A 15,525-nucleotide genomic window follows, 5' to 3' on the forward strand; every position below is an offset into this window, starting at 1 on the left:
ATTATAAACAACCATGATGGATTGATTTGGAAGTTCAGTTTTTAAAATCATGAAGATTTGAACAGAAACAGAGGGCACCAAGATCTCACCTTTGGAAACCAACCTTTTGTGAAATATACAAATATTTTGTGCATAATTAACTTCCTAAGTGTAAGGATTATTTTTTCTGATTCTTCGCTTGTAGATGGCAAAAACTTGTTGATACCTCAGCACTTACAAGTTATGGTCATGACTGTGTTTTGGTTGAAAATGTGAAGAGAGAGAGAGAGAGAGAGAGAGAGAGAGAGAGAGAGAGAGAGAGAGAGAGAGGTGTTTTTCTAGGGAACAAAGTTTTAATCAAAAGATTCTAGTGAAAAATCAGTTAGTCTTGAAATAGATGAAATGCTTAAAAGGAAATAATGATTTGCATTCAAAGTGATTTAAGATTGAATAAATGTATGAGAAACTTTTGGGTTTTATTTATCTGCATGGACTACTTATTTATCCGATTCTGTTTCATATGTTAAAACAATTTATTTTAAATTTTATGGCATATATAAAGTTGATATGTTAACTTGGATCTATTTTGAAGACTAATCATAACATTTTTTAAAAGTATGTAAAAACTACAATAAATATAAATGAAAAAAAGAGAAAACCTATACAACTTTTAGCAGAGTGATTGAGCTCATAGATTGTAAAACAATTTCTACATAAATAGAAATAAAATTTAAAGAAAATATTTTGTGAGAATTGTATATTATTATTTCAATTTTTCTTGTAGGTGGTTTATACATGTATTCAGTTTTCTAATTACAGAATTTTTTTCAAGTCATAGATATATTCCGTCTTCCCATTGGGTAATTCATTAGTTAATAATTCAAGAGTGTTAAGTTTTGCTCAGTCATTTAGTGAAGCCAGATTAAGCCACAAAAATCTAATGAAGTTACTGCTCAGAATTTTCTACCAGTATGGCTACACAATGTTATTAATAATTCCATCATTTTCCATTGTATTCCATTGCAGTCAATGGTTTTCACAGAGAGATGGATCATGATGATATACTTTTTTCTATATAAATATTTCAATATTTCAATATTTCGAAGTGTGTAGAAAGCACACATAGAATCATACTTTTAGTTATATTAACATAATATTAAAATTATAAAATTGTCATTAGTTCTTTTTTCTAAGTTTAATATGTTATTTAAGTATTAGACATTTTAAAAAATATTGTTTTGACTAGGATATTTTGAACCTCTGTTTCTTTTAGGGTCTCAGTAACTGTTTGCTGTTATCCTCAGGTATTAGTCAAGAAAAATATGACAGAATTTGGCACAAGTTAAATTTAAATAAGATGGACACAAGACTATTGAAATTCTCATGCCTTAAATTATCCATACTTGATATAATTAAAATTATTCAGATTGAAAAAAAATTCTAAGAAGTTACAAATTTTTAAAGAAAACAATTTTGAAGAGAAGATGTGCATGTGCAAATATTTAACAATGAATCCCAGTACTATGCACAATTAAAATGCAATAGTTTAAAAATTTTTAAATATATAAACTGAAATTTAAGAAAAACCTCATTGGTCAAAGCTTTACTCCAGTTTTTCTGATAATTATACTACTTCTAAATACATTCAAACAGTAACTTAAATGTTACTTCGTATTTTCTTGCTTTGGTTTCCTACCAAATGTCTTTACTGCTTACTGACTGAACTAGGTAGCAACATTCCCAGCTATGTATAACCACTGCATCCTAGCATTCTTCTTAGGCTACATCCACATCATGAGATATTGTTACACCTCTTAGATCATCATTCTTAGAATTTAGAATTTTCAAAGTGAAAAAATGCCATGTAATCTATTTATATTATCTTTAATATACTTCCCTACTATGAATGAAAGTTTCAGATTCTCCATTTGTCTATGAAATAGATAGAACAAGTTGATGGTAATAATAAACTTATTAGAATTAGCCATTTCCATGCTCCAACTCTCAAAGTTGTGTATATTTGGCGTATATATGTGTAAATATATAATATCTTGCTCTACTCTGACGGGTATTTACTCTTTTCTGATTATGAAGATAACATTTTTAGAAGTAACTAATGTCACTAAATTTCCTAGAACTCATGTTTTCCCCAAGTATATAAAAATAGATTACAGATTTATTGGGGTAATTCATGACTAAATCCTTCAGCTCAAAGTTGAGAGAAAAAAAAAACCTTGTCATACATTCACAGACAAATTTACAGATCTTTAAAATTCAAATAGATTAATATGATGATACTTCCATATAATCCTTATTACATGGACACCAGAATATTGAAATTCTCATGCCTTATATTATCCATATTTGATGTAATTAAATTATTCAGATTGAAAAAAAATTTCTAAGAAGTTACAAATTTTCGAAGAAAACAATTTTGTAAGAGAAGGTGTGCATGTGCAAATATTTAACAATGAATCCTAGTACTATGTACACTTAAAAATGCACAAGAAAATCAATAGTAGTCAAGAAATAATCTACAATTGAGCATTAAAATCTAGTTCTGACTAATGCAAAGGCAAATAATTCTGCATCAAATTGGGAGAGAAAAGAAAGTTTAAAGATGTTTATATTCTAGCCTGGGATTAGTATTTAAAAAGTAGGATCAGGGAAGAGAGTAGGAAGATTTAAGGAGGATGACACTAAAATTTAAGTCCCTGGTTGATTTCCTACTTGGTTGCCCAGATCTTAGTATTTTATTTCTTGAGCTTATGGACTCCACTGGAGAATGTGATCTTCTTAACTGTGGCATCTTGTACCAAGGCCCAGTCTTCCAGGAGATTTTGCATTAAGGTGGCAAATGGACAAGTTCTCCAGAAATGTTGCATTTCTGCAATTGCTCAAATTAATTGAGTAACTTTGATCATGATCTGGCAAGATGGTAAATAGCAGAAATGTCTCAGCTCCCTGAGAGTTGAATTTAAAGTGAGCTCACCTCTTGTCCTTTTGATGATAGTTACAAGCTTGTACCTTCATCCTCTAGGGTTTTCCTATCAGTATCCCATTTATGGTCTTATGGCACTGAAAAAGCATTCATTTGACCTTAAAATTCAATAATGAGTTAAGCAGAATAAATAGCTACACAGGCCAGTCCAAGGTCGCAGAGCTTCTGTTCCAAATTTTCATGTACTTCATGCATATGCATATGCATATGCTTCAGTTTTTAGAAAGAAAGGATTATAATCAGGGTAGAAATGAATATTGGAACCCTGACATTTTGCACATTGCTCTGTGTAAAGGGAAGACTGCAGAATCAAATTCTGGATGTCCAAATGTGCTCAGAGTACCAACATGCCTTCCTTCCTACTTAAATATTCTCTAGGACATTGTACACATTTGACAAAAGGACTATTGTTAAAATCAGAAAATTCCACAGAATGTTTACTCTTGGACAGAGGGTGATGAGGTTAAGCTTAGATAAATCCTGGACATTCATCTCAGCAGAAGATATGATAGTGAGACTTCCTGATTTACTGAAGGTTCACTCTAACACATACACTGTTAGAAAAAGTAGACAAGTAGGGCCTTGTGATCTGTATCAAATGGGTTCATAAAAAATTCCAAGAAATCCAAAAAAGCAATCTAAAAACAAGTGCAGTATGCAAATTACAGAGAATGTCTTACTGTTAAGAAGGGTCAGGATGGGTTGTGGATTCAGAAAGCATGGCCTAATTATTACACAGACAAATATAATTTCTAATTGAATCTTAAGGTGTGGCAAGCATATTCTTCTTCAAGCAGTAGTTTTTCAAAATATGATTCCACTACCTCCGCTACACCAACCAACACCTGGTAACTTGTTAAAACAAAAATTCTTGGGCCTTACTACAGTCCTACTGAATTAAAACTTTGGGTAGAGGGCCAGGGATCTGTATTAATAAGACCTCTAGGTGATTCTGATGCATGATAAAAATTTGAGATAAGCCCTTTCCTAGAACTACAGAATCCAGATCTCCAGAATATACTCAGATTCTAAATACAAGATAACACAACCAGGATTTTTCATTTTCATATTTATAATAATTCATATGTATGTAGAGACAGTGAATCAAATATTTTGATGAAAACTATATGTTGCCTCCATGTATTATATGAATTCTATATAAATCCTTCCATTTTTTAAAGCTTTTATTGTTAAAATTTTATGTATTGGCTCTTCTCTGGAAATCATAAAAAATACTTATAAATATGACATTTTTGGTTATCAGATGTTTGTAGCACCTATTTTATTAGTAGTTGGGGGAGGAAATGACAAGGTCTTACATTCTGTAGACCTTGTTTTCCTCTTGGATAAAATAAGGGAGTTCAACTTGAATTTGGAAATCCCTTCTATTTCTTAAGATACATAAATTCCCAAATTGCTGAATATTTTAGAGTTGTTTGTTCTTGTTGTTGTTCATACTTTGGAATATTTGAAGGCTCCTACAGAGATACAGACTTCGCTGAAAAATAGATATAATAACAGATGTTATTAGGAAGTGATTAAAGGATAGAGAATTTATTAGGTGTCATAATACATGAACCACAATTTTTATGTTTTTATGAAATACAGTTCAGATTCACAATAAAACTTGATATATATTGTCCTGTAACCAAAACACACCAGAATTTGACTCCTGTTTTATTTTCCCCTTGAACTCAGCACAGGCCTTTGGGTCTAAATAGGCTAATTGCTCATTACTATGCAAACATGTCTTATTTATTCCTTCCTTTTATACTTGTTCCACATTATTTCTTTCTACCTACAATTTCTTCCATTCTACAACCTCTGCTACTATACTTCTTTCTCATGGTGAGCCTTCACATCCTCTAACGCGGAGGGTTTATATCTTTCTTTTCATTGTCGTATCCAAGTTGCCTAGCAGACTTCCTGTCATGTAGATAATGCTTAACACATATTCATTGAATGGAGTAATTAATGGCTTCTGGATCATTCTTGTTCATGTGTGCCTCGTTCACAGTACATGCTCAGTAAATGTTGGATTTGTTTTCTAAGCCTAACTTTTCCTTCCCTTTACTGGACATAGCATTAATTACCCTTCACTTATTTTGTATCTGAAAAATGCTTTGATTACCTTAATTAATATATGACTTTTAAATCACAGAGTAAATATTCCTTTAGTCAAATTGGAGAAACCCCTCAGGTATTCTTGGGTAAGTTTTGATCCTCATCCCTTTAACATCTTGCAACTGGGTTCTACCATAACATAGAACTCAGTGTATCTTCAATGGACCCTGTGTAAAAGAAATGCTGAATAGAACTCATTTTGAGATATTTCTGTGGTGGATACCTGATGAGCTTTATGCTCTTCTCTCTCTACTTGCATGATTGAGATAACCTGGGTTGTGATTGTCGTGACAACTAGTGCCTGATTTGACTGCTCCTCCCCAGAAAAACCTCAATTTTTGGCTTCCTCAGAGTGTGCCTGGGTTGCAGCCGGCCCTCCATCCCCGCTCCAGGGCCCACCCAGCTCCCTTCTGGCACTGAAGGCAGCGGCTGCTCTGCCACCCTTCTCTTCAGATAAGCATGGTTTGGAAATGCTATCTTTAGAGGTGATGAGTTTTTGTTTGGATAGAATTATGACTAGTATAAAGCCCACACATGCTAACAAGCCACAGAGTGCAAAATAATTATTGAAAGCAATTTGAGAGAAAAGTGAAAAATCATCTAAAGAAAAACCAAAATTGTTCACAACACTTTGGCCCAATTTTTTGCTGTTAGATTGAATAGTGATCCTTCATTTTTCTGCTGCTAGGTAGCTTATATGGTGATGACCCTGTTCTTCTCTTAAGCTTTATTTGCATTTTATTCTTTGTTAAATATTCCTAGCTTCTTGACATTTTTTTCTGACTTGGTCAGAAAAGATACGATATGAACAGTCTTAACCTCTTACTGGGCAAGCAAGGACAGATTTACATTTTGTTTTTGATTTTCTTTGTGTAGCCTTTGGAATCATTGAATATCATCTCTTTATGGTCCTCCATGTGTATTAAGGTAACCTCTCCCATAGAAAAAGTAAACTTTTCTACCTGAAAGTACACATATGCTATGCCCATGGGCTCCAGGATATGCCTATAAATTAATATGACATATGTATTGTATTCCATATAATCTGATTATTGCAGTTGCAAGGCCTGTCTTATTCTAGGCTGCAGATTAGCTCTGCTTTTGCTTAAATGGGTAATTTTAAAATAATAGGACTGTACTTATCTTGAATTAGTTTTAATAGTGCTGCCAAATGACAAGGGGAATAGGTGTAAAACATAGGTAATAAAAATACATGTCAATTCATGTCATGGGCCTTAGAAGAAAAAAATTTCCTTGACAAATAGCTGGGAAAGAGAATAGAATTGGTTCCTAGAATGCAAAGGGGCATGCCATTAGCCACAGAGCGTAAAAATGTAAGATGTCTGAGTGGGAATGTAGAAGTAGAGGCACGGCAGAGCTTATGCAGACCCCTGTCCTCTCCATTGCTCTGTAGCCTGGGCTGGGCATAGAGATTCTGTGTGCACCACAACCAAAGCCCCTGCAGAGAGGGCCCTGCCTTGGCCAGCAGAAGACTGCTGCAAAAGGGAAATGAGGCCTGTCCCCACATCGCATTACATATTCATAGGTTAGCTGAAGAAGCACTGAAAACCACTTTGCCTTATTAAATACAAAAAAGATGGCATATCACATTCAGATTATGGACTGTGCAAATGGAGGGCCAACATTTGAATAAGAGAACCCCAGGTGCCGCCTTGCTTGCCAGGAATAATGGCCTCAGCGAAAGGTCATACCTCTCTGGCAGCTGGTTCGGGTTAAGCTGGGTTAAGGAAGTTTAGCTCTGCTAAGCAACTGGAAGAGGAAAGAAGAGCCTTCAGGGTCATCTCCATTTTTTTCTTTGTCATCAATGCCCATTTGGGTAGGATCACCTACTTCCTTATGTCTATACATCTTAAAGTCCATTTTGGAGATAGAGTAAAATAATCTAGCATCTTAAAATAGTCTAAATAATTCTTTGAATTTAAGCAATGCCAGTTGACCCATTTGAAAACAAATGCATTAAACAAGAGCTGCAATCTACAGATAACTTTGTGTTTGGATGCAGAGAAAAAATTTAATGATAACATTATTTGAAAATTTAATCAGGATATTTTAGTATGGTAGCCATATGATTATCTTCATTTCCAAAGATACAGTTTAAAATGTTATATATAAAGATATACATTTGTGAATATATAAAGCTTTCCACCCTTTGGAGAAGGATGAAATACTCTCATTGGAAGAAGAAATATAAAGCATAAACAAAAGCTAATGATGTGTCTAAGAGGAATCCAACTATTCATTCCTTTCTCCACCAAAGCATACTTATGCTTCCATGCATCTAGGAGGATATCTTCTACTGTTTCTCTCCAAGTTTCTGGAGCATTGGTTCTCAAAGTGAGATCTCCAGACCAGCATAATTAATTTTAAGTGGCAACTCATTAGAAATGTAAATTTTCGTGCCCTCTTTACTCTAGATCTACAGAATCAGAATCTCTGAGGGCAGAGTTTAGCAATCTGTATTTTTAAAAGCCCTTCCAGGTGACTCTGATGTGGAGTTTGAGAACTACTGCTCTGAATATATCCCTCATCTCCTCCTAACAGAGCATTCTGGGATGTAATTTCAACTTTATAACAACAAAACTGATTACATTACCCACACTTTTGTCCTTGGAAATCTGGATTAATTTTTAAAAATCTGTTTGGAAATTAACCATGTTTTACATTGAGTGACATGAAGGAGATTGTTGTTAGCATTTAAATTACTTTGTGTTATGAGATTCTCATTAATTACTTATGTTCTTGGTAGCTAAGCTTTATTGAAAGGACCTGTGCTAGCATTAATAAACGCAAACAAAGTGGAAGGTCTTGAGGTTAATGAGATAATGAAACATTAATCTGTGTTTCTTCTTTAATGTAAAATGGAGATTCATCAGGTTCACTTTATATACTTTGCATTGTCTTTCCAGGAGGAACAAAGTATGCTAGCTATGGAAGATGAGGGCACAGTACAGCTCCCACTGGAAGGGCACTACAGGTAAGATATACACATTAAAAACACATCCATGTCAGTAATAGAATGACTGAGTAGAGTAGATATGTACTCTAAGAATTTCACACCCTGTGGATGCTCATTGAGGTTAGCTGAAGTTGCATTAGAGGAGAAAAAAAAAAAAAACACAAACCTGAAACTAGAAATTTGATTAACCAGGTACTAAGTTCTGCCCATACTGACTGGGTAACTATACCCAAGTAGCATAAAATGATGTGGGGTGGGAACTGTTGTCTGAAATCTTTTTTTCTCATATTTCATGAGGCTTATGAAAGATTCCTTTCATATTCTCAGAGAGTAGCCCCTGAAGACAGGGTAAGATTCACTTCTGGCATAAGTAAGGTAGGTATTCACTAAATTGATCACAGGTCAATATTTTAACTCTGGGAATTGACCCTTTAAAAAAAAGGCACTTCCAAAATAAAATAATCTATTTCTTATATTGAAGGACTCGGTCATATTAGTCACTTTAGGAAATGTTTGTGCAAGTCCCACAAATATGCTACTCTTCTTTACATATAGTAAACCCCCAAATTTTGTAAGTTGTAATGAATGTTTTTGCAAATATTTGGCCTTCGATATTCTCTCTCTCTCTCTCTCTCTCTCTCTCTTTTTTCTCCTTCTCTCTTCCCACCCACCCCTCCCTCTCTCTTGATATAGTTTAGTTTTCTTGTAAATTCTATTTTAAGTACCATTTAGTACTCAATTTTATGGATTCAATGTTCTTAAGGAAAAACAGGGAATAATTTCCTTTGAGGGAGGAATTTGTCATAGTGTTAAAAATGAAATAGGAATTTTTTGGAGCTTCAGGTATACTCTAAAATCATTTTTCCTAAAAAGTTTTAAATACATAGCACTTATGGGTGAGTAGAAGTATAGAAGGCATTTTTTCTTTCTTTCTTTTTTTTCTTTCTTTCTTTCATTTTTCCTTCTGCAACACTTAAAATCTAAGATCCTCTTGATTTAGTGGAACCTGTATATTCCCAAGTATATTCTATGGAAACCTAGTCTCATGTGGTAACACTTCCAGAAGAGCCTTATATTTAAATAAGTTTGGAAAACATTCCATATTGCATTCCAGTTTGAAAATTCACAATGTACACCTGCATATGAAATAATCTAATTAGTACTGGATTTTTAAAATGAAACTTAATTTTGTCTAATCTAGCATTTTCTAAACTCTTGCTCATAACCCCTTATAATGTAATATCATGTAGAACTTGTGTTTCACATGATGATTCTTTTGAAATTATATGATCTCATGTTTTGAGTTACTAGGAAGCTGTCTTTCCAGGTAGATTAGAGGAATTAAAGAGCACCTTTCCAGAATGGGCAAGGCAGAGACCCCAATATTTTTTCATCTTAAATGTTGAGTTGTTGCCTGCTTGTGAACAACCACTAGTTTGGTACATGTGAGGACAGCTTAGGATTTTTGTAGGGTGTGATTTTTTCACAGCAGTTTATTTTACCTACACAGGGCAAAAAGAGACCTATTTTCCGTTACAGAAACTTTATTTCACTTGGTATATAATTAATTCCTGCTGCCATTTGGTTGTTTCTACCCCTAGGGATATTTTGCAGCATCCTGGATGTAACCTATAATTGGTACTATTTTAAAATATAATAAAAGCATCAGGTATAGTACAATATCAGGCCCTGATATTGTAGGTTCCCTTAGATATATGGAAAGAGCTCTGTCAAAGACACAGTCTGCCTTCATCTGTTCAAAAAACAATTATCAAGTAACTACCAAATATTTAACTCTATCCAGCTCTTGGGAATAGCATCTAATGAATGATCAAGAATCTTATCCTCATGAAACTTATATTCAAGTAGAGTAGAGATGGAGGACAGAACATAAACAAATGGACAAGTAATATAGAATAGTATTTCAGATGGTGAAAACTGCAGTAAAAACAAATTGCAAGTAAAAGGGATGGTCGTGGTATGAGGAGAAGGAAATAGCAATTTTAATTAAAGTGGTTGGCAAGGGCCTGATAAGGTGATGTTGGAACAAAAAGGGGTAAGTGTTGCATGGTGGAATTTGAGGGGCAGAAGGAAGATCTAGGCCAAGGCCCTGAGGCAGCCAGAAACCTATAGTGTTCTAGAATAGTCAGGAGGCCATTGTACTGTGGCTGGAGAGGAATGAGCCAGGGCAAGATGGAGGAGATGAAATAGAGGGTGAGGGGGGCACAAAACATGATGGCCCATTGTGAGGACTTAGGGCTTACTGAGTAAGGAGAAACCACTGCAGGGCCCATGCCTGGAGACTAGGCATCTGCATGGCTGTAAGTGGCAGGCACAGGAGCCTAAGCAGTGCACGTGTAGAATCTAATCTGCTCTATGAAACTAATCTTTAAAAACTGTATCCCAGTCAGGTTGTGGTGGGGCAATTCTATAATCCCAGGGACTCTGGAGGCTGAGGTAAGAAGATCACAAGTTCAGGGCCAGCCTCAGCAATTTAGAGAGAACTTGTCTCAAAATAAAAAGAAAATAAATAAAAGCGACTGAGGGACTAAGGATATGACTCAGTGCTAGATGGCTCCTGGGTTCAAGTCCCCAGTTCCACCAAATAAAAATAAATAAATAAATAAATAAAATATTGTAGTCCAGACCTGTATTTTTACAACTAGAATCTTGTCTTTAGATTTAAAAAAATTTTTTTTTAGTAATGGAGAGAGCTTATCCATACTTCTTAAATTTTAATTATAAAAAATAATGTAAAATAAACACAATTTGGTACATACATACAACAAAATATTGCTCAGCCTTAAAAGGAAAGAAATTCTGGCATAAGCTACAACATAGCTAAACCTTGAGGACATTATATTAAATGAAATAAACACAAGAAGATAAGTACTGTTTTATCCAACTTATATGGGGCACTTAAAGTAGTCAAAATCATAGAGACAGAAAGTGTAATGGTGGTTGCTAGGGCCTAGGAGAGGAGGAACGGGGAGTTATTATTTAATGCTCACAGAATTTCAGTGTTATGAGATGGAAAGGGCTCTGGAGATGGATGGGGGCAGTAGTTGTACGTTATGAACGTATCTAATGACATTTAACTGTGCAGTTAAAGATGGTTAACATGGTAAATTTTCTATTACATGTACTTTGCCACAATAAAAATGGAGAAAAACAATTTAACATAGACATAAAATTGTCCTATATTTAATTTCTATCCTTGAATAACCACAGTTACTTATTTAATGTTTATTATCTCATTTTTGGTAAACTCCTAACTAGAGATGATCCATCTGTGATAAATATTTCTGATGAAATGTCAAAGACTGCTTTGTGGAGGAACCTTTTGATTACTGCCGATAACTCAAAAGATAAGGAGTCAAGCTTTCCTTCTAAAAGGTTTGAATTTTAAAATAATGAGGTTATACTGTTTCTAATTATTTTATGAACTCAATCCAGTAGCAAAAGAATGATATTGGTTTCCATCAAATTTAGTTCTAAAATGTTTCAGAAAATTCATTTTGAAAATGGTCAAAATTGTCAGTTTTACAAATGTTATTATGTTTTCTAAGATTTCATTTGAAAATAAAAAGCTCACTCCAAAACTAGCACAGTGGGGGGGAAATGGAGGTATAAGTGAGTTCTAATGCATGGCATTTTTGGACGTTTATTTTGGCCTACTCTTTTGCTGTATGATTTTATTGTACTTCATCATCACCCACCCAGGACCCCCTTAGATGTGTGCCCACACTTTCCACTCCCTATTTCCTTTTTTAAAAGTACCACATGCAGTGGGGATTTTATGTTCAGTATATTTGTAGTCCCCTATCCCAGGTCCCTGAAAATCTTTACTTACCTCCTTACCCTGAAACTTTTGTCTCTCAAAAGTTCTATCCATGCTTGCTTATTTATATATAAATATGCAAACAACTTCTGTAGTTGTGGCTGGTGATTTTGTGTATGTTGAGGGACAGGTGTGTCCTCAAATATCAAGATTTGTCATGGAATTTTCTATGGAATTTTCCAGAATTTATAAATGAGTTCAAATTATACCATCCAGTGTTCTCAGTTGTAACCTGAAGAAAAAGGAATTCCTGTGCTATGCTAGTATCTCTTCTTATTAGAGAGTGATTGAATTGGGGATGGTGTTATAATTATTAAGTTTCTTTATTCTCATAACCTTAAATTAACTTTTTCTACTTAATTTTTATATTACATTTTGTCATAAGCTCCCCTTCCTAATCACTCTAGAAGCTGATTCCCCAAAGGTAAGACTCTCTCCCTTAAACCTACTCCTTGGCTGCATTTCCTTATGTTAAATGGTGTCTTCTGGAAACCTGATCAGCCTATGTCTTCTGTGTGAATTTTGGGGAGGCAAAAGACATGGAGCATCTTGTGCTCAGATCTAGTATCAGACTGAGTTCTATGTTGCTCCTGTTACTAGTCGGTTCTTTAAGTGGCTCTGAAACTTGAATATTCTGTCCACAACTTATAAAAATGCATCATATATTAATCAACAAATCTCACAGAACTGTATTTAGTACTGACATTGAATTTCTAGATTGGGAAAAGAAAATTTGTCCTTTTAATTAAGAAATCAATAAATGAAAGCTAGAAGCTTCCATTTATGTTACCATGAGGCATCCCCACCTTCAAACCTTACCTGACTTCATGAGCCATAATTGGAAACATGGACTAGAGAGAGCAAGACTACTTTACACTTAGAGAATGTATCTCTTATTGCTAGTTTTTGTCACCCCAAAATGTCATGCTGCTTCAGTGTCATCTCTAAACCAGACAGAATAAACAGGACAAACAGTGGATGAGAAGAGTCTTCACCCCAGGGGCTGGGTGTCAGTCCTGTCTCTGTTTCTGTCTTCTTCTGTCTCTTTGACTTTAAACTTCTCCAAAACTTACTCCAAAGGAGATTAATATAAATTACTCAATAGACTATCTCTAAGACCTTTGGTTGATATCTTTAAACAGGGCTTTAAAACCACCATGTCTTTATTTGCTTGGGTCAAGCAGCAGCAGTGTTTTGTTCTAAAACATGCTTTATCTTCCTTTCCCCCAAATCTCTGCTGTAGTCTGAGATTAAAAAGATATATATATATTTTAAATATATATATATTTAAAATATGAAATCCAGGCTGGGTGTGGTGGTACATGCCTATAATTCCAGCAGTTTGGGAGGCTGAGACAGGAGAATTGCTGGTTTGAAGTCAGCCTCTGTAACTTAGTGAGACTGTAAGCAACCTAGTGAGACCCTATCTCAGAATAAAAAAATAAAAGGGCTGGGATTAAGTGCCCTTGGGTTCAATCCCTGGTACCAAAAAAAAAAAAAAAAAAAAAAAAAAAAAAAAAAAAAAAAAAAAGAAATCCAGGTTGACAACAAGCTCAAAGTAAAATGTAACAAAGTAAAATGCCAGCTGTGGGAAATATTTGGCAAGTTTGAAATAATCTTGTAGATTGCTTTTCTCCCTGAATTAAAAAGATTCATAGTCCAATTTGTTTCTCTGTTTTTCTTTGGTTCAAGGGAAAGGTTTTATAACATGATTTTAGGAACTTCTTTAAGTAGTAAAGTCAAGTCATACTTTTCATCAGAAAAAAACTAGTTATTTTTTTTTTTAAATGTGTCTTGATTACTTCAGAAGTAGATTAACTCTAGTGAACAGTGTAATGTGCTTTCAATAGGCCCAACTTTAAATAGACCGTCCTTTATACTTTGATAGAACCTCTTATTCTTTATCTTTGAAAATACACTCTCACTGACCTGAGGTTCAAACTATTATGGAAATGAACGTTTACCCAGATTTCTTTACTTTTTCATGTGATAGAATCTATGGCTTTTCTCATGAAAAATATCTCTTTGTTGGTGGTTAACATCTTTCATGTTCTTAACTGTGGGAACTATAACAGAGAGTGGCTTTCAGAAATCCTAAAACCACCAATCCTAATAGCAGCAATACTGGTCTGAAACTACCACTTTCTCTTGGTATCTGTTGAAGGCACTGAAGTATGACAACCAATAGACATCTACTGTTAGAGTATCCATTGGCCAAAAGAAAAAGAGGCCTAAGACATCAAATTACCAGGACCTGTATCTTTCAAGATCTAAATTGACTCCATGCAGTCTTTGATTCATTCCCCTCAGTTATTTTCCTTCGGATCCCTGGCTATACTATGCCTTGAAGAAACCTAGGTACCTTTGGTAGTAGAGTTTAGAATAGCAGTAATTATTTCATTAAGATTTTATTATTTCATTCATTTATTGACATTCTCACTTGCCAAACATCTTTTACCTAGTTTGACAAGTGGAATCTAAGAATGAATCACAAATTCTACCTCATCCATAGAATGTCCCTTTTGATCTTGGTTTAATAGTGCCATACATACAAGCTCCTCTGCAGCTTATGGGATGGATTGGTAGAAATAGGTCTCATTAAAGACCACATTGCATCAGTGTAGGTGAGCAACTGCTGTGTTTTATAAAACTGATGCCCATAATCAACTTTTCCTGGGAAGGTAATTGTCAATGCTAGAAAAAGCAGCACTTGATTTTGCCTTGGTAGCAGAGAGGGCTCTGGGACTACCTCTTTTTGCTCCTCCTTCCCCAGCCTGCCTCTACATTCCCCACAGCCTTATTCTACCTGTTTTCTCCTTCTTTGTTCTGATTTCCTAGGCCTAGGCTTTCTCATCAGTGCTTGGTAAATATTGTTCATGATAAAAGTAACAACTTCATAGATTTCTTAGCAGCATGACAGTATTGGGTCACTTTTTGCTCTCTGGAAATACTACTTGCATTTTAAATTTTAACTCCTCAAGTACAAAGATAATCTTATCTATATTATATTCCTATGTCTTTGCAGAATGGCATATAACATACATGCAATATGTTTGTTGCAATAATACAAAATATATATGTAATATGCATTTGTAACAATGAGAGCAGTAAATTGATTGGCATCTAAAAAATGATTTAACGAGGAATCTGGAAGGAGCCATACATTAAGAAGATTCAAACTAAAAATATTTTTTACAGAATTCTTGAGCTGCTTCATAGTTTGCTGAAATCTAATCAGATAGCAAAACCAATAATTTCAATGAGGGAAAAACAGTCATTTAATCAGTTTGTTTTATAACCAAAAGACCCAATATAACTGAAGCAGACCAGAAGGAAGCTCATCTGTGGATCAAGTTGATAATCTGAGTTTTTTTCTTCACTGCTTGGTGACTAACAGTGCCATTGGGAACTCCTTTAATTATCAAAAGGTCATGGAACGCCTCCTGTGTTCCAAAGTATTATATGCATAGGAATTGTGCAGGGGTAGAAGCCAGTACATCTCTGTCCTTCACAATTTCCTGTTAAATCTTTCAAAAGGTAGAGTCCATTGGAAATGGAAATACCAGTGTCAGTATTCTGGAATTGAGCTACAGGAGAAATTAG

The 15,525-nt window shown here is 34.6% G+C and overlaps 1 protein-coding gene across 1 annotated transcript in view; it reads left to right on the forward strand.

Moving 5' to 3' along the window:
* Nucleotides 1-15,525, forward strand: part of SLC4A10 (solute carrier family 4 member 10) — a 307,725-nt gene that overhangs the window by 288,394 nt on the left and 3,806 nt on the right. Inside the window, 2 exon segments of the mRNA XM_079131852.1 lie at nt 8,032-8,099; nt 11,361-11,477. Of these exon segments, the coding sequence (XP_078987978.1) occupies nt 8,032-8,099; nt 11,361-11,477 (185 nt within the window).

The sequence above is a fragment of the Sciurus vulgaris genome (genome assembly GCF_902686455.1).
Source record: "Sciurus vulgaris genome assembly, chromosome: 3".
NCBI classification, from domain to species: domain Eukaryota; kingdom Metazoa; phylum Chordata; class Mammalia; order Rodentia; family Sciuridae; genus Sciurus; species Sciurus vulgaris.